Here is an 18,971-nt window from a genome sequence, read left to right as displayed (position 1 = left end):
GGTTGCTAACATGATATGAAAATACTTCATACAGCCAGTGCTTCTTGAACAGCAGCTCAAGGGCTCTTTTTTTTTTTTTTTTTTTTTTTTTTTTCCCCCCAGGCATTCCAATGAAAACAAGTGAGAGAAATTGCCTTCGGTGTGTTCTCATGTACCAGACAGCACGTTTACTTAGGCTGCTTGTTCTTGAAACAAGTTTTCTTAAAATAAAAATTTTACAGTGCAGAAAGCTGTCATGAAATATTATACATCTGACTTTTCTTAAGCCATGCTCAAACAGAACAGATACTGAACTAGTATTATTCTCTCTAATACTTCAGCTTGATAGTATATTATGGTAATCCAGAAACGGGGTTTCCTGGTACATGAATGTAATCAAGTGCTTGCTGTATTAAGGCACAGATGTAATACAGTAATTCTGAATATATTAAAAATGTATTTAAAATTAGACCTTCTATTCATGGATCTGGTTGCTTTTGTGACACCACGGTTTCAGAAAATTTTAAGCCCTTGTTTAACTTGATAATAATCTCATTGCAATAAAGCAAAATATTCAGGCTTTGATACACAGGAGCACTTAGACATATGATTAAATGTCCTTCTCGAAGATGAAGGCTTTCCTGAATTGGAGCTTTAATCATATGTTTTACAGCCTTACTGAATCACTGCTTGATAAGTAGCGCTGTATGGACAGGATAGGTGGCTCTGTGTAGGCAGTGCATGTTAAAGAAGGAAAAATGGATGCATAGTGGTTTAGTGGTTAGTCTGTTGACCGCAGAAGTACTAGTGTGCTTTATTCGACTAATTCTTTGTATAGAGCTGCTGAGTTTAGAAAAGCTGCCTTAGAAGTGAATTTTCAATAACATTGCCTTCAAAGAGTTGGGACAGCTAAGGACTTGTAACCAAAACTGGCGATGATGGGCTTTTTGCTGAAGTTAATGGAAGTGTGGGTTTCTTGAAGCTGTCCTCACATGTCTGCATTTCATAGCTCAATTTATATCTTCTATGATCTGACCCTGTTATCTTAATACCACTCTGTTATATTTTTAAAATCTTTCTATAATTACTATTTTTCTCCACGGGCCTGATTTTCAGCATTGGTTTTGAACACTTGTATTTGTCAGGTAGTTTTCTTTTTCCATTTTATTTTGTAAGGGGGGAGCCTTAGTTACAGGAAACAACAGAATCCTGAGCTGAACAATGTCAAAACAGGTTTTTATGTGGCATTGAAGTAATTTCACAATGGGTGGAGTACTTTAAAAATCTCTAGGGCATGAGAAACAATTACAGTGCTTGCAAATGTTTCTTCAGGAAAGTGCAGTGAATACCTGCTACACTAAATAGGAGCTTAACACACAGGTGCTGTGAGTTCGTTTTGGTACTGAAATGGCTTTTGTAAAATGGGTGAGTGCTGTGTTGTGTGTTAGACCCACACATGACCTTAAGCCTAACCCCAGCTTCTTTACAATCCCACCACGTGTATGCAAGTCCGTGCCTGGTGCTGGCTTATGGCAAGCCTTGGGGGTTCTGGGGTAGGGGGGACCACAGGGTGGGCTCAGGCACACACCAGCTCACAGGGAAAACCACATAAAGGACCCTTTTTATTCCATTAACATTTCCTGGAGCAGTGTGTCTCGTGTTTGTACATTTCTTGACTTCCTTTAAACTCTAAATTCAGCTAAAAGCATACAGCTCCACTAACTTCCGCAGAATTGTTTGTAAACACAAGGCTTGAAGTAGCTTCTCCAAGAACTCTCTTGTTGCTGTTGTATGCAGCGTGTGAAAAATGAAAGGATGACTTATGGTGCTGAATATGCTCCATTCATTCTCCTCCAGCTTCAGTGCAGAAGGCTTTCCTGATTTTATGTGATGTTTCTAAGTGGTGAAAGTCACATTCAGACAGATATTTTTATTTTTTTTTAACCAAGTACAGTGACTTGATTGCAGACACACAGACAATGTCCTTCTGATGTTGCAGCTCAGGAGACTGCCTGGCTTGTTTGCTCTGTCACATACACAGAGTAACTTTTGTTCTTTGAGCCTAGTAATCTTGGTTTGAGGCAGCTGGGCAGACTCAAGTGAGCCTTTGTGTGATTGTAACAAGGATGATACCTTACAATGCATGCTCAGAGGGCAGGTTTTGGCCCTAGGTTGCATCAGTTTTTCACACCTCTATGGAGCTGTGGTAGCTTGACTTTGGCTGGCTGCCAGATGCCCACCCAGCTGCTCTCTCACTCCCACTTCAGGGAGTTAATAGTTTCCACTTCAGGAGGCTAATGTCAAGATCTGCGACGGGCACCTGTCTAGGAGCAGGCACAGCAGATACCTGCTGTTAGGAAGTTGTTGTCAAAGCTAGACACCAGACACGGTGGTGTCAGGAGGCCCTGAAGGCAGACAAGTTCTGTACTCCTTCCTCCAGTGCTTTTGTTTTGTGTTTCATATTCCGCTCAAAATCTCCACTGCTTTCATGCTAGGGTTTCTGCTTGTCCTCACCCTTCCCACCCCCCGGAGCCCTTTCTCCTTCTGCTTTGCTTATGGATTGTGTTGAGGCATTTCAGTGCTACTCGAAAGCACCAAGATTTGGCACCTCCCCGAGGCAAAGCAAAAGTGTCCGCAGGCAGATGAATGAAACGGGAAGACTGGCAGATCTGAGCGCTCAGCAAGCTGTGCTCCTGGTGGCTGTGCAGTTTGTGCCCTCCCAGGGCTGACCCCACAGGGCTCGCACACATTCCTTCAGAGTTTCTGGTCCTGCCTTATCCTACGGCATCAACACCGCTAGTGTCAGAGCCAGGGAGGACCTAAATTTAAGGTTTTTCTTTTTGTACCTGTTAGTTTAACCCTTCGGCAAGGGGCCGTTTAAACTCTTGTTAGTTAATCTAGACAACAGGCATCCCTTTCATCCTCATACGTGAATCATGGTGGGAATTTCTAATTGCAATTTCATTAGGATAAACAAATCAAGATTTACGGTTGGACTCGATGATCTTAAAGGTCTTTTCCAACCTAAATGATTCTATAGTTCCCAACAGTTCTTCCTTACAAGGTGGGTAGCATACAATTTGAGGAAATACATCCCCTTCCCTGGAAATTCTGTGCAATGTGAAAGGGCCGTGATCTGTGTGTGGGTCTGCATGTACGTGGCTGGTAGAAGCATGTAAAACAGACTGGGGCCAGTTTGACCCTTCCTTGCTACTGATGTACACTGGCACAGAATTTAGCTTAATATGTTCCTCCAGGTTAGAGTGTCCTTGAGATGTGTTTATCCTTATTCCTCGGCATCTCATGGAGCCTGTGTTGCTTTCAGTGGAGGTTTCTGTGAGGAGTTGGGTGCTGTATTCCAGTCTTAGTTACATTTCTTGCTTTATTTAGGAATCTCACCTAAATGGGTCATTTGTGTTTGTGGGCATGAAAGGGATGATCTTAGTGCTTAGAAATGTATTTTATTTATATGAGGGTCTGTTTCTTTTCAAAGACTTTCAATTTAGTTTTATTTCAGGTGACTTTTATTAATATAACCACATATGGAATGATCTTTTCCTCTTTGTCCCCCACTCATTCTTCAGTGACTCCATCTTACCCTGCATGACACATACGTGCAAGGTGTTTTGTTTTCAACCTAAACCATTGGCAACTCACTTGTAATTACAGTAGGAATTTTAATCCACTGTAAAGAGAACTGGTGGATATATAATAAACTAATGACAGTCCGTGGGACTAAGCCTAGCAAAATGAAGACCATAAAAATTTGGAGCAACTCAGGTGGGGCTTCATGGCTTCTCTGCAAAGTGTGGAAAAGTCAGTTCTGCCAAGGTAGTAAAGTTGAGGAGATGGTTGGAGAGCTTGGGAGAGGACAATGCATCCTGAAGTACTGGGAGAAGGAGTAAAGTGTGAGAACCGGAGGGAGACACATGTCTTTCTCCTCCCCATCGTTTCTACTATCTGACCTGATTTCTGTTCAGAGCCCAGCTGCCATTGGAAGGGGCCACTCTTCTCCGTAACCATTAACTCTTTGCTCTGCCTGCTCCCCTTGACGGAAGTAGCAGAAGTCACAATTCTGGTGGGCAGAAGCAGGGACCAGCTGGATGGGTCACTCTGGCAAAAGGAGCAGGTCAAACAGGCCATGCACCTGCTCTCTCTTCGCCAGGCAGGCTTGCAAGTACTAGCAGGATGGCTTTGCCTGTGCCAGCCTGACCTGGAGGACGGCTTTTGGACAAGCTGGTCCCTGAGGGGCATGGAGGCAGCCATGGTATCTCCTTCAGGGGCTGTGCAGGCAGCTGCCTCCGAGGCTCCAATCCTATTTGCTTCGTTGGGTGAATCCCACCGGGGTTAATGAGGCTGCGGTGAGGTGAGCCAGCCTGGGCTGTGTCGGGGCTGGATCCTCTGGTCTGCCAGGTTTGCTTGGGGTTGTCTGCTGGGCGTTCTCACGGGGTGCTCTGCCTGTTTTAGGGAGAACCTCAGCCCCGCTCTGGCATCCTGTGCGAGGTGGAAGAGGGGGGGCAGGGGGGTACAGGGAGAAAAACTGAATCTAACCTACAGTCTCCAGGGACAAGGGTGCCTGGGATATCGTAACGAGTCCCCACAGCCATTGCACTGTGGCACCTGGTAGCTACTAGGGCAGGGCGGTGTGTCAGGAGCCTACTCTACTGTGGCAAACTCGCTGTTACGTGGAGTGCCAGATTTAGGCCATATAAAATTAGCCCTGAGCCCTAAACCCTAAACTGCTGCCGTAATAAAAGCATTGCAGGGTCATAACCCTTTTGGTTATAAACCCCCTGACTTTGGAAACAGTCGTGTGCATTTTGTATCTGTTCCAGCATCCTTAAATATCCCTGCCTGTTCCTTTGTGCATCCTACCTCTTCACGTTGCTGCTGTTTACCATGCAAATGAAGAAATTTCAGATCTGTGCAGTGGGGGTGAGCAGCTTACCTGAACAGATGCAGCTGCGATTGAAAAGCATGCCTCAGTAAATGTGCTACTCTTCTTCTAAATACTGAGATAACGTCTAGCACGTATTTTTAAGTAACAGGTAGTTCTTGATCTGCCATAGTGTTTCCAGTGAGTCACTGTTCCTCCCACTTCCCCGTTGCAGTAATTACAGAGGAGTGTTGCAGTCCCTGACTCAGAGGCAGGCTGCCTCCCAAGCTGCTGGCCATGCTGCAGCTCCAGCTCTGCAGCCGTACGGAGCAAATTGTGGGGGGCATCATGGTAGCAGGCCAGGACCGCACCAGGAGTAATGCAGGCAAGGCATATGTTTTGAACTAATGATAGGAAGCCGTTAAAGAGAGAGTTTGCTCAGGATTCGTGGCTGGGAATTTGGTTTCCAGAATCTTGGCTATGACTGTTGTATCTCTAAAACTGTATGCTTAAAGGAAAGACATCCCAAAGGACAAATCTGATGGCTTCTCTGTCTGGCTAGGCTAGGAAACTGCAAAGTGTAAAAATTAAAAAGGGGTAGGTGTGCTCTCCCACCCTGTTTTGTTGTGGTTTCATGGCTTTTGAAGAGAAAAGGTCTTCCTGCAGGGCATGAGGCTCACAGGGCTTGCCTGGGAATGGGGCTCAGCTGCACGTCAGGTTGAAAGGTGGGGGCTGTGGGGTGAGGTTTGACGTGCGCTGACCCCTCAAGCTCCATGAGCACCACTGCTTCTCCCTCTGGGGAGGGATTCAGCAGGTATTGCACGACGGCAGGTCACGTAGGCTCTGATGTGCTGCAGCTGGCCTGGTGGTTGCGGGAGCTGCAGAACGGCAGCAGTGACATGCTGCCAAATGTGACCTGACAGCCCTGCCACCAGGATGCTCAGGACTGCGGGGGAGGCAAGCAGAACTGGACCAAAGGGCTCGAGTCTCCCGTTTGCCTCGTGAGATGTCAGATCTGGCAGGCGCACGGATGGGTCTTGATTGTTTTTGTGTTCATGCAGCCTCCATTTGTGCTGCAGCTTTTCAGATTTAGTAGAGCCGCACTCTTGGTGCGGCGGCAGGCAGCTGTGTGCAGCTGGACACCATGTCTCTGCTTGTAAGAAATGGATGTAAAGGTCGTCTTGCCACCAGTTGAGTGTGTTCAGAAGCAGGTCTGTGGAAGCTGGGCCAAGTTTCCTGGAGATGGGAATAGATTTTCCTGTGCCTTAAATGCTGTGCCAAACTCCGCTGTCTATTTTGAGGTTTAAAAATCTGCGAATTTGCTTTCTGTTGTTTCCATTTAAGCATGAGGATATTCTCCTTAGTTTCTCTTTCAGTGTTACTGTGTAAGAATGAGGGTCTTGACTTTTTTTATGGTTATGGTGTAGTGGTTTTGAATACTTAGGTCAGAAAACATTATGTGTGAGCATGTTATTTCCATTTGTTGCTTCTCAAAGGATAGACATTTCTTCCCCAAGCACTGCTGTGACATAATGTGTGGTGGAAGCATGGCTATTCTGAGCATCTCCTTGTCAAAGTGCTAGTGCACTTGGTTCATGGTTCACAAACCTCAGTTAGATGCCTGAGAGCCCTATGAAATAGATAGAAGAGCTGGATGTCAGGAAGCAGGATGCACAAAAGCTATAGATCTGAGCAGGCAGCTCGCCAGCATCATCAAGGCAATGCAGAAAAGAGGACTGCACATGACTCTTACTCTTTTGGATTTAAGCTGCAGCCTTGTATGAAGTAGGACACGCAATCTGAAATCCTGGGTTTGGGGTGTCTTTGCCATCCCTCTTGCGATGGAGCGCCGGCTCGCGGTCTCAGTGAGAGCTCGTGGAGAAGGTGGAGTTCGTGGTGCCCACCCCCCATGTGACAGGCTAAACGTTTGAAGTGCTTGCCTAGGAAGGGGGAATCTGTGCTTGCTCTTGCCTTGCACTGCCCAGCGGAGCTCCCAAGCCACCAGCCGGAATGGCAGCTGGGGTTGGGGACACCCATTAAGATGGTGTGGGTGCAATGAAGGCTGAAGGGTCCCATAGGGATGGGAGGGGTGTGACTTTGAAACTCATTCAAAAAGGCCAAGCGATATATATATATGTATATGTATATAAATATGTACATATGAATGCAGTTTATTTTTTAATTACGAATTTATTGTCCCAAATCAGATTCCTGCTTCCTTCTAGGTCTTTGGTCTAGGCTCTGGCCCCTATACTGTTGCATATAACATAGGTGATCTCACCTGTGTGAGTTTTTGGTTTGGTTTTTTGGGTTTGTTTGGTTTGTTGGTTGGTTGTTTTTTTTTAATTTGACGATAAGTGGCCTGCCTGAGGTGCTTTGTGCCAGCAAGGTGAATGTTCTCTGAGAACCCAACCCAGTTCAGGCCTTTTGGAAAGGTGGGCTCTCAGACACCTTCTTTGTGAATTTTGAATGGCCTGAAGTGTGAGACTAGCACCAAGATGCCAAAGTAGTACATTTGGGTGTGCAGGTGCTTTTATGGATCTGAGATGTAAATTCTCAGGTTAATGAGAAGTGACCACATGGCTTGTGGGGATGTTTTAGCTGTTGATTTCTCTTTTCAGGCTGAGTGGACCATCAGCGACTGAATGGGCTCTGCTGGGAAGGCTTGTCCTCACACCATGACAGCTGACGAGTCAGAAGCTGGAGAGTTAGCTCTGGAGCCCCTGCTCACTTGCAAGCTATGTCTCTGTGAATATTCCCTGGATAAGATGACTACTCTTCAGGAATGCAGCTGCATCTTTTGTACATCGGTAAGATCTAGCAGCACCTTTATGTTACAGGAGCAGGGTCACGGGAGGCAGACAGAACTGTGAGATGGAATTGCTTGTCCCATACAAGGAGCATGTGTTATCCGTGCTGATAGAGGATCCATCCCTAACAAGCATTTGGCGTTAGTCTGTCTTACCTTATTTAAAAGACTTCTCTGTCATTCTGTTCTTGATAATTCATACCTCTAACAGACATTCCCATAGCAAATAATAACAACTCCCAATAGTAAATGGGAAAAAAAGATGCATTTTAAGATTGTCAGAGAACATACACAGTGTATATGCAATTGCAGCATTTATTTTTTTCTGAAGCAAAATCTTGAAGCATCACAAGATAACTGTGAGGTTTTGTTTCCCCCTTATTTTCTGAGCACCCAGAGACCTTTTAAGTCTTGTATGTGATTTTTAAGGGCGATCAGAAAACCTAAACAAAAATGAACCTTGCCCTATTGAACCTTTGCATCTGCAGTCTGTGCTGCAGAGATGTCGCCCAGGTCATGCGTTGTCTGTAGTGGCCAGTGAGGACTTTCTGTCCTGCCGATTCAGATCAAATAAAACTGGTGGAAGTGATAAAGGCAGAAGTTGAGCGAGCTGATAAAAGCCCTACAGATATTAGTACTCTTCTAGTCTCTTTGTCAGCATGGGAAAATGGACCTAGTTTCTCTGGCAATAGTGACTTTGTACCTGACTAATGGATTTTGGAAACAGGTCAGAAGCTGCCGGAAGGATGTGTTTTTTTTAACTCCAGAATAAATTTACTTGGTTTTATTTTTTAACAACAGATTGTAGATAAGCATCAAGCAAGCACGTTTAAGTTTTGCCTTGATTTTTTGAACTCATGGAAGAAATCTGATATTTGTAAAGCCAGCTTGAGTGAGAGTATCTTCACTTACTCTGAATTCAAGGTAGCTTAAATGGGATAAAAATTAAAATGTAACTGTGTGTTTCAAGAAACTAGGATGAGATGGATTTATGCATTTTCAACCTGAATTTCAGAAAGTTTGTTTTCCATACTGACTTTCACAAAACATGTCCGTATTTCAGTTTGCAACAAAAGTTTTAAAAGAACATACCTAACAGGTAGGTATGAAGCTACTGCTTTAAATTAAAAAGAACCAACAACAACAAAACAAAAACCACAAAAAAAGAAATCGGAGAACTTGACAGTGGTGCCATTCTTCTCCAAGAATTCGGTGTCTACAACTTAGTATCATTAATGGCACATGAACGTCAGCGTTAGCTGGGCAGCATAACCCTGTGGCCCCTGGGGAAGGGAGGACTGTGCCAGGCAGAGCTGGGCTCTCTGCTCCTCCGGAGCACTGGTGACGGGGGGGGGGGTCACTGGTGGCTGGGGATGTTGCTGTCCCCTGTCCCCTGTTGGGGCTGCAGCTGCCACCCCTTACCTGGCCGGCAGCAGGCAGAGCATCCACCCTGAGCCTGGCTCTGCCGTGCCGTGCCAGCGAAGGCAGGAGTACAGTCAGAGTTGGCCAGCATCTGTGCAAACTTTGCTGACTTTGTCTAAACCAAGAGCCAGCCATGAGTGAGTGCCAAATGCAGTTGGGAGAAGCCTTTAGACACGCTCTGTTTATTTCAGTGGGCATAACAGATCTCGACTGTGCTTATGCTCCTTGTCTGCCCTTTGTCTGGCTGTTGTTGCCTGTGTCTGAACATCCTCCTGATGGACGTGTCTCAGCTGATGCAACAGAGATGTGTAGATCTTGCCCCCTGTAACAAAGGGGGGACTTGGGAAACTTTTCACCTGCCTATATAATTTTCTGCCTTAAATCCAGAGCAGTTTCTGGGGGACCACATGAGTTGCACCTTTGGGCAGCCTCCGAAGAGCAGTGTCAGAAGCACCTTGCCATGGAGTGTCTCCATGCCGCAGCTTGCGTGGGGCATTGCTGGGGCACAGCCTGCAGTAGCTGTGCTGGTATGCAATGCCCTAAATTTCCTCCCACCCACGCCAGGGCATCTAGATACCTTTACAAGGCAGATATTGGGGTAAGAATGTCAACTGCGAGCTATGGGATCAAGCCCGTATCACTTTTTCAACTAGCAGTGCTTTCAGCTTGTATGGCTTATTTTTATTTTCTGTCACTAAGGTTAATTATATATATCCAAGAGTAATATTAAATTTAAAATAGAAAAGGGCTTAACATGGATATAATAGGTTCTGCTCTAAGGCGAAACTTAGTTTTGTTACTTTTTCCTTCTGTTACATGTGAGGTCTCTTCTCTCTTTTTTTTCTAACTGTAATGACAATTCTGCATCTATGATTGTTTTTCATTACAGCATTTTTGGCTGTGGAAATAATTGGAAATTTTTACTATGTAGCATCTACAGGGGCAAGCTTCTTTTCACTTGTAGCCTGTTAAACCAAGGAATTTAAATAAGTTAGAATTGTGTATAGCTATTTTTTTCAGCTTAGAAACTCTTGTAATAAACATTATACCTCATAAAAGCTGTATTCTAGCCAAACCAAGTGAGCTGTTGAAGAAGCTGTATGTTTGCGTTGTGGTGGAATGTTGCTAGTAAGACAGGAGTTTTTCAAATAGCTGTAAACATTTTTACTCTGTTCAAAGAAGAAAAAGCAGATGGTTTGCAGAACACACTTGCCATCGTACTTGGTAGCCAAGTCAGGCCTGAAGAGGCATCAGCCTTTTATTTCTCAGCGTTTGTTGCACTTGGCATAAGACTGCACTGAAGTGTGAGATAAAGCACACATTGACACATCCCAAGACTGAAATGGCTGTAGTGCACCTGGTGGCTTGGTTTCGTTGTGTCCGGACTATATTGGTCTTGAATGAAAGACTGATCTCTGAAGAGGGTTCGGCAGGGATGTGAGGTATGCTTTGTCTGCAAAAGTTTGAGAGGACTGCACTTTATATTACTCAGTTCATTTCCAATACCTATAATACCTTTGTGTAGTGCCATGCTGTGGTGCACACTCTTACATGTATACATTTACCAATATATGTGTATATATATATATTGCTTAAGCTGCATGGGTTTATGCTGCTTGCCCCATTCCCAAAAGGAGAGGGGGTCTCATCTGTTCTGATGCTGCTTATCTTGCTTTTTGCCTTGCCAGTCATCCTCCTTACTTATTTGGTGGAGTGTTCTTCCTACCTGCAATCCCTTGTGCTGGCTTACCTTGTCTTGCAAGTTTTTTCTTCCTTGCCTGTGCCCATGTGCAACTACACAGTTTTTTGCCGCTGTGGCGGTCACATCACTCACATACGTACATGAAACAATTATACACACTGCCTGGCTACACCATCACAGTGTAACAAAATACACTATTTCAGGGCACTTACATCTGGGTCCAAAGCAAACTAATATTCACTACAGCCTGATTGATGCACTCACAAAATTACATTTTGAATATTACAGTGACTTCTAGTCAATTTCCCCATGTTTGTATCCTTTGCTCTTCTCTCTCTCCCCCCAGATAGCTCCAGCAGTGCCGCACTCAGGCAAGATGCAGGAGCACTCTGGCAGGGTAGTGCCAGAAATGGGTGGGCTGATCTCCCTGCTCTTGCCTTCTGACAGGGCACAGGCATTGCCCAGGCTTTGGCACTCATTAGACTGGCTGGAATGTGTCCGTCTTGGAGACTCCCATGTTTTCAAAACTTAACTGAACCTGGGAGAACAGCTGGGAGAGCTGGTGGGTGGTGTGATTGCGTGCACCTCGCTTCCTCTCCCTAGCAGTGCCCTGGTGGCTGGCACAGCATAAACCACCCTGTGGAAGCAGTAGTGAGGGGTGCAGGGCTAGCAGTAATACTGGGAATACCAAAGCCTCTGTGGAGGACTTGGAGTGAGGCTGCAGCCTGTAAGCAGCCATGGAGGTGAGATTCTACCAGACCTGGTAAGATTGCCCTGGTGGCAGTCATGACAGAAAGGAACCAGTGGGGTACTGTTAGGGAAAACATTGTTTTGGAGTCGGTAAAAAAGCTGGTGTCAGCTTCATCCCCGCACGCCAGTTGTGTTTGGTTTTGTCTTTCCTCTTTTTCCCCTCCTCCTGAGCATTTCAGAGTCCTGATGAGAGCTAGGTAAGCAATAAATGGCATGCTATTTACATCAAGCAGCAGCTTATATCCATCTTGTGTGTTATTTACTGGAACAGGGTTTAAGATGCCTAAGACAACATATAACAAACTCTGAAAACAGAAGATACTTTCACGTGTGTTGTCCTGTGTTGTCAGCACATGTTTGTGCAGAATTAGCATGATTCACCCTTCTTTTTTTCTTTTCCAAGCAAATTCTTTGTTGGGTGTTGTACTTCTGGGGAAGTGTGTGAGGTAACTACGTTACAAAACATGCAAAACAAATATCACAGTGACCCACCTGTTTGCTATTTTGGTGCACCCAGTGCAGTCTAAATGGGATTAAACTTCATCCCATGTGAAAGGAGAAGTCAATGTGCAATGTCGAATAGAAGCCCAGGTAGCTTCTGTGCTGCCTTGGCTATCCTGCAAGTAGAAGGTGATCCAAAGGTGTTTGGGAGAACAAGATTTTCTGCTGTAGCCCTGACCTTGCTGTCACACACAGCTAGATGTGGATAAAAAAGGCTTTTTTTGCTGCTGTTGACAGCTGGATGCCCTGGGCAGCTGCCTGCCTGGCGAGTCAGTGCCTTGGGATGCTGCAGCCTCTGAGAGAGGGGCTTGTGTGCTGCTGCTGGCTACTTTTGCTAGAGGGGAAGGGGTACCCTTCCAGAAAGAGGAGATTCTCTGCTGCAGTTCACCAGCTGGACACTTTAAGGCCCCTCTGCTTTCCTTAATCTTTTTAAGAGCAGCTGTGTGTTGCCCTGCCTCCTTCAGGAGGCTAAATATTGGGATTTTGTCCTTAGTGCTGTGAAGCTTCAGATCGCTTGTGCAGGGGAACACTGGACAACTGGAGACAAAGTGATGGGAAGGATCAGCAGCAGCAGCAGCAAGCATGGGCAGGAAAGCCTGAGAGCAGAGAGACTGAGTATATCAAAGACAAGAGGGAAATGACAAAGAACATGAGATGCTTGCTAAATAGAGCAAATGTATATGAATTTGAAAGTGAAAAAATGCCCCTTTAGCCTCAAATGACATCTAGGCACATCATGGCTCAGTAGAAGGGGAGGAATAACACCACTGAAAAGCACATCGTCATGACCAAGAGAAAACACCAAGCAAAAATGATAAGTTTTTTGTTTACTTACTAAAACTAAGAAAGTTTTACTTAGTAAAACTAAGAAAGTCTCCCATTTTTTTCACAGTGAAGTGCAGATACCTCCAAGCTCATTCCCAGTAGACCAAATTAGAAGACCAGTTGAGAAATACTTGCGAGATTCCGGGAGTTCGATTACCATACATTGAAGGCAACTAGCCCATTTGAGAGATTGCACATGCAGAAGAGCAGATGTCATGCAATGATCAACATGTTACTAAACGTTATGTAGACCTGTCATAAACACTCTGAGTACTGTTTTTGTAGGGGGGGCTTATATATTTATTTGAGTACACAAATGATTAAATATTAAATATTGAAGGAATCAGATGGTTAAATTTAGAGTTCTGACGTAAACTGTCTCACCAAAGTCAATAATACTACATCACTTATTCCATTGTCATGTGTATGCACTGAAGAACAGGTAACATTTCTAAATTATGAGAAAGTAATGAAAGTTATATCTTACTGAATAAAAAGTACACAAACAGTGCCCAGAACTGAAACAAAACTAAATGCCTTTCTGTTGGTCTGTTCTGAATCATAAGGCACTCTGAAATGCCAACTGAAAAGTTATGTTTTCTCTCCGTAGTTGTGGTGGTTTTTTTTTTTTGTTCCCCAAATTTTGAGTTTGAAAAAGCTAAGGCAAAAGAAAAACACCAAACCCAAACAAAACAGTTTTGCGGACAAATAGGGAAGAGAGAGTTAACATTTTAAATCAGTCTTGCAGATTTTAAGATGGAAACCTGTGGCTTTCTTAATTTTTCTGAAACTGAATTTGCCTTCAAATTATACATTAGAAGGAAAGACCTTCTGGTTTTGGCAAGAAGCCTTTGATCATTTAGTGCATTTTCATGCTTAATGTAGATCATGCCCTAATACTGGTTACGAAATACTGTAGACCAATTTTTTTTCCCTTTCTGCAATTTAATTAAAGACCCTTATCCTGTATCAGCTGCTGCACAGTGGCCAACAGCAATACCTGTAGCATTTGACAGGAAAACAGGCTAGTGTTTTCTGTTTCTTTCTTCTTCCTAGCCATCCCTCCGTGTTAATAAAACTACCTGTTTGATTTTGTCACATCACATATGTGGTTTCCTTTTATGCTTTTGCATCCAAACCGATGAGCCTGCATTTAGTGAGCTAAAAAGCTGCTCTAAATGGGAGACAAGCAAGGTAATGGAACATTTGAGGTACCTGAAAAAGCAATGTGTAGGAATGATTGAGATCCATCTTTTGTCTCCGGCACAGAGATTAGCTGAAAATAGCTTTGAGTTAGAAACATAAAATTTCACAGTGAGAGGGATGTAGCACCTTTGTCGCATCACTGCCCAGCAACCTAACACTGAAGTTACACTTTGAACTTGTTCTTATGTTAAAATGCACAACTGTTGTGGTCCCTTTGTAGATTAAATACATTGCCAAACAGATATTTTTATTTTTTTTGGGGGGAGGGCAGTACATTAAAAATTCCCTCTGTACAGTATACTTTGGGGGGGGAAAAAAGTTGCATTTAGAACAGCATGTAGGAGAAGCGGTGAAATGAAGAATCCATGAATTCAATAAATGAACAGGGTTTTCTATTCCTGGGGCTTGTAGCTGACCATAGAAAACACTTTCAAAGATTAGAGGAAGTGCTTATTACTGGAGAAGAAATTTTTTATGTTATTTGTTTGTGCCTTCCTGGATTGGGCTTTTTAGTGCTTTGTAAAAGATTTTTCCCTTGTATTACAGCATACACTTTCAACAAAGCCTTAGCTTTAGGAGAGGAATATGTACTTGGGGCATATATAAATATTGGCATAAATTGTAATCTTTCTTACAAGTCCTGCAAGATAAAAAAAAATATGCATGTATGTTGCATGATAATTTGTTCCAGGTACTTTACAGGCCTTAAGTTACTAGATACTCATCAGTGGCACTTTGTCAAGTGGCTAAATAGATATTGAGCTTATTTTATTGAATAGAGGAAGCTGACAGCCTGAAAGGCAAAACCAGCATAAAAGGCAAAAAAAAATGTTGCCCCGGAATGCTTAGACAGCAAATTGTTTGAAAAGGGTGTCATTATACATTACGAATCTCGGGCAGAGAAAAAATTACTTGTAGCACTCATTCCACTGAAGCCAACAGTAGTCCAGCAGGAGCAAAACACGCTTGGCAAGGTTAGTTCTGCACCAAAACCTTCTGTTAGGTGTACTGAGTTTTGCTGGTGGAGTGACATTATCACATTTTAATTGATCCCCCTTGCTTGCTTGATTGCATCAGGATTTTGTTATGTATCCCAGAATACAGATATGTACATGGTATGGTTGCTCAGTGGGGAAAATACGAGTAAACTGAATGTAACTGATTAGGGTACACTTGCCGCTACGGAAGTTGAAATTCTTCGTGTTGGTGCCTACCTTTTATTGGAGGGGTGAACGTAATGGAGCCAAACCTCCAATTTCATCTGTGGTCAGCAGGATTGAAACCCGTTCAGCAAGACCTCAGTAGATTTTCAGTCTGCCTCAACCGCTCTGCCTTGACGATGGGATGTGTTGGTGGAAAACTCGCTGTGCTGGTAGGAAGGTCACTGCTGATGACTTGCTCTGGCTATGGAGAGCAAGGCGATGGTGTGACTGTCATTATAAGCCACAGGTCCTGTAGTGCAGCCTCAGTCACCGACTTGCTTGTAACTGTATGCTTGTAAGTCATGGCACGGTGGGAAATTGGTGGGGGAGCATAGCCTAAGGGTGTTGAGACCGCGTGATTTCTTGGATGTTAAGATTAAGATCCTTTCAAGAAACTCTTAATACCACAGAAGGCTGAATATCTTGACCTTACCTTCACTTTGTAGAGCAATTAAGTAGCGTGTGTAGTGTGTGCAGTTTTCCTGAGATACTGCTGAATTTTATAGGCAAAACACAGGAAAAGTCTTAACATTTTATGTCTGCGTAATATATTTTCCGTAGTGTGGGAGGACATGCTGCTGAGAAGGTCAGTCATGATTCATTATACAGACACTGAATCCTCTTTTCATCACATTTGCAGCTTGTACATCTTTTCAGCTACTTTTGTTTGCCGCTTCTCAAGTAAGTAGCTAAATTAGTAGATGAGCTGTAAACAATAGTAAAACCCCTGTAAAAACAGTCTTACTGTTAAAGTGAAGGCATATTTTAAAATTTTGGTGGGTTTCCACTCTTTTCTTTGCTGCTAACTTGTGAAAGAGGGAACAAGAAGTTTACGTCTTCATTCATATACAGAATTAGGTAAAAAGTTTAATTCTTCCGTGATAAATGCTTCCTTTGAGTTTCCCAGCACCCTTAAGTCCTTCCATCAGCTTCATGAACTGCACCCACAGCACCTTCTCCAAGTGCAGAAAATCAAGGCAACAGATTGAATACTTATAAAATCTATTTAACAGGGAGAGCTTCTCTGAAACATTTGAAGAGCCATGGCACTACACAGACTTACTATAAAATCTCTCCAAGTCACTCTCGGAAAGCGCAGCACCCTCTAAAAGTATTGCAAAAGGCTCCAGTTGCTCACCTATCCTCACCTACGACCAGGCAGTGAGCTAGAAGAGAATGCAGATGCATTAGCAGCCCTCAGAAACCTCTGTTCTCCTGGCCTGGTACCCCTAATGATTTAGATACTGCATATTGCAACTGATTGCAAAATCCATACTGTGGATTGAAGCTCCTTAAGAGCTTCATGCCCATCCTTGCACGGAAGGGTAATTGTCAGTGCTCTGAGCTTCTGTCCTGGAAGTCTAAATTAAGAACAAGCCTCTGGGCTGCTGCTAGAGCTGCAGTAACTTCTGAGGCTTTGTCCTCCGTCTGTAACCGGCTGACCTGAGCTGCCCCCAGAATACAAATCCACTGTAAGATGCTGTCAAAAAAATTACTAAATATCGGGCAGCACCGCAGAGGAGACAGAAGCCAGGATCTTAGCGAAAGTAAAAGGTCACTCTTCCATACTTGCTGAGGAATTAAGGAAAAATAAATACTTTGGTGGGAGGGAAACATTACCCCTTTCCCAAACGCTGTCCTGAGATTTGATCCAGAAAGTAATCAGGTCCCCCATGAGAGGAGGGAGTGAGATGTAAGGAGGCTCTGCTGGAGCATCGCTGCCCACGTATCCTAAGAAGCGCAGCCAACACACTGCAGCACAGACAGGCTTTGGGGAAGGGCCTCGGGGCAGAATTTTTTGTTCACATCGTTCATGGTGGAGGCACAAACCAGAGAGGAAATTTGTGCAGAGAGTGAGCACTTGACAGCCCATTTCTCCTGGGATACGATCTGAAGCATGTGGGCAATGCTAGCTGCTTAATGACTGCAGGGCTGCAGGAGCAGGTCACCCACAGTCTCCATCCGTATCAGCAATGGCACAGGGAGCCACCCTGGGCTCTGGGGACACTTTTTTTGGCTTTCTCTGTGTCAGCTGCTGCCGCTGCCCATGGTGGCAGCAGATGCGGTCAGGGCCCCAGCAGCCTGTCTCTCGGGTACCAGCTCCCAGGCATCACCGTGGTTGTGTACCTGCTTCTGCGCTGTGGGGCTGTGTGTGCTAGTGGGGAACTGACCTGGTGGTTAAACTGACCTTTTATAAGCACTGTGCCCAGATGCCTTTGAGGGAGTTGGGTGAAGAGATGGGACAGGGCACTGGGACTGCTATTGAATAATAAAAGAATAGCTCCTTGGTTAAATCTGGGCTCATATTGTCTAGGGAGCTAATACTGCCTTTGGTTACTGACATGATTTCTGTTCTGCTCTTCACCTGTGAATATCTCCCTCACCTCCCACATGCTACTTGCACCATCAATTCCTTACAGCCTCCTCTGCTGCTTTCTTATAGGGGTGCATGCTGAATCTGAACCCATTAGTGCTTAATGAGCTAGATATTTAAAGCTTTACCGTTTAGGTTATACCCCTATGTTCTTCTAAATGAATATGCTTCAAATATTTACAGATCAAGAGTAAGCTCATTTAAAATGCCACAAAGTTAAGCTGATTGTACTTGCTTGAACTAATACCTCTGTACAGTTCGTCAGAATTAACCAAAACTTGTGGATGTGGACATTTCAGTGGAGAGACAGGCAGAATAAAAAGGAAACCTCATTTCCATTTGTAAAAGTCCTAATTATCCTGACATTTAAGAGGGTACCAGTTTTCCAGTAAAAATACAAATGAGGAAATCTCTTTAATCTGAGCACAATATGCAAGGCCTTCTCAGAACAGTCCAAACTAACACAGAATGTTAAATGCCTGTAAATACTGGAAAAACTGTTTGTGGAGCGGCCTGGGGCTATCCCAGAGCTGATGCTCTGGAAGGCTGGGGTTTCCCCACAACCCACCTAGCAGCTTTTGAACTCAGTGCCTGTTCGGAAAGTTGGCAGACACACAGAGGTCTCAGAGACCTTACACTTTGATATATTTCTTGAAATCTGATGGGGCAGTAAGGGCAGAAGCCAGCAGTACTGAGGAGGAGGACAGGAGGTTTATCACATGGGCATAAAATACAAATCTGTAGGGAACAAAGCTGAATTAGTCCTGCTGCTTGTAAAATATGTGGGTTTTATTTACAATGAGCTATGCAAGCTGATACAGAATCTGCCAGAAATCCATGTTTTGTTATTTTGTCAACAGTGATTTGCAATTTACTGTAAGCTTTGTCACTATTTTGAGGAGACTTGCTTGTTTTTGATTTAGAAGTGACTCACTCACTTAGGTGTGCAGTTTGGAGAGACAGTTCAAGTGCTGTTCTTTGGTCCATTGCACCAGTTTTGTGCCATGATTTTATTGAAGATTCCATAATATGTGTCAAAAAGGCAAGCTGAATATATTTGAAACTGGTTTGCCCAGTAAGATGTGGGGAGAACAGAGGGATATTTTCCTTGGAGGGGGGAGGGCAGTCATTTTTGTGTAATGGAGCAATTTGGAAACGTTCATAAGGCAGCCTCCATGCTGGGAATGGATTTGAACTCCTGCTCGATAGACTACAGGCTGATGATAGATCATGGTAAACCATGGAAATTACCTGATCTGGGGGTGGGTGGGGGCAGAGCTTGGGGGGAGGGAAGAACGGATAGCTGCACATCTTCTAGTGTTATA

At 44.1% G+C, this 18,971-nt stretch overlaps 1 protein-coding gene across 3 annotated transcripts in view; it reads left to right on the top strand.

Moving 5' to 3' along the window:
* RNF144B (ring finger protein 144B) overlaps positions 1 to 18,971 on the top strand; it is a 99,790-nt gene that overhangs the window by 55,325 nt on the left and 25,494 nt on the right. For all 3 annotated transcript variants that reach the window (XM_040586427.1, XM_040586424.1, XM_040586425.1), the window contains exon 2: positions 7,477 to 7,665. In XM_040586427.1, coding sequence (XP_040442361.1) covers positions 7,501 to 7,665 — 165 coding nt within the window. In that variant the 5' untranslated portion in view covers positions 7,477 to 7,500. The remainder of the gene's footprint in view (positions 1 to 7,476; positions 7,666 to 18,971) is intronic.

The sequence above is a fragment of the Falco naumanni genome, chromosome 3 (assembly GCF_017639655.2).
Source record: "Falco naumanni isolate bFalNau1 chromosome 3, bFalNau1.pat, whole genome shotgun sequence".
Classification (NCBI taxonomy): domain Eukaryota; kingdom Metazoa; phylum Chordata; class Aves; order Falconiformes; family Falconidae; genus Falco; species Falco naumanni.
The sequence above is the reverse complement of the archived record's forward strand: the minus strand, read 5'-3'. Positions and strand labels throughout refer to the sequence as shown.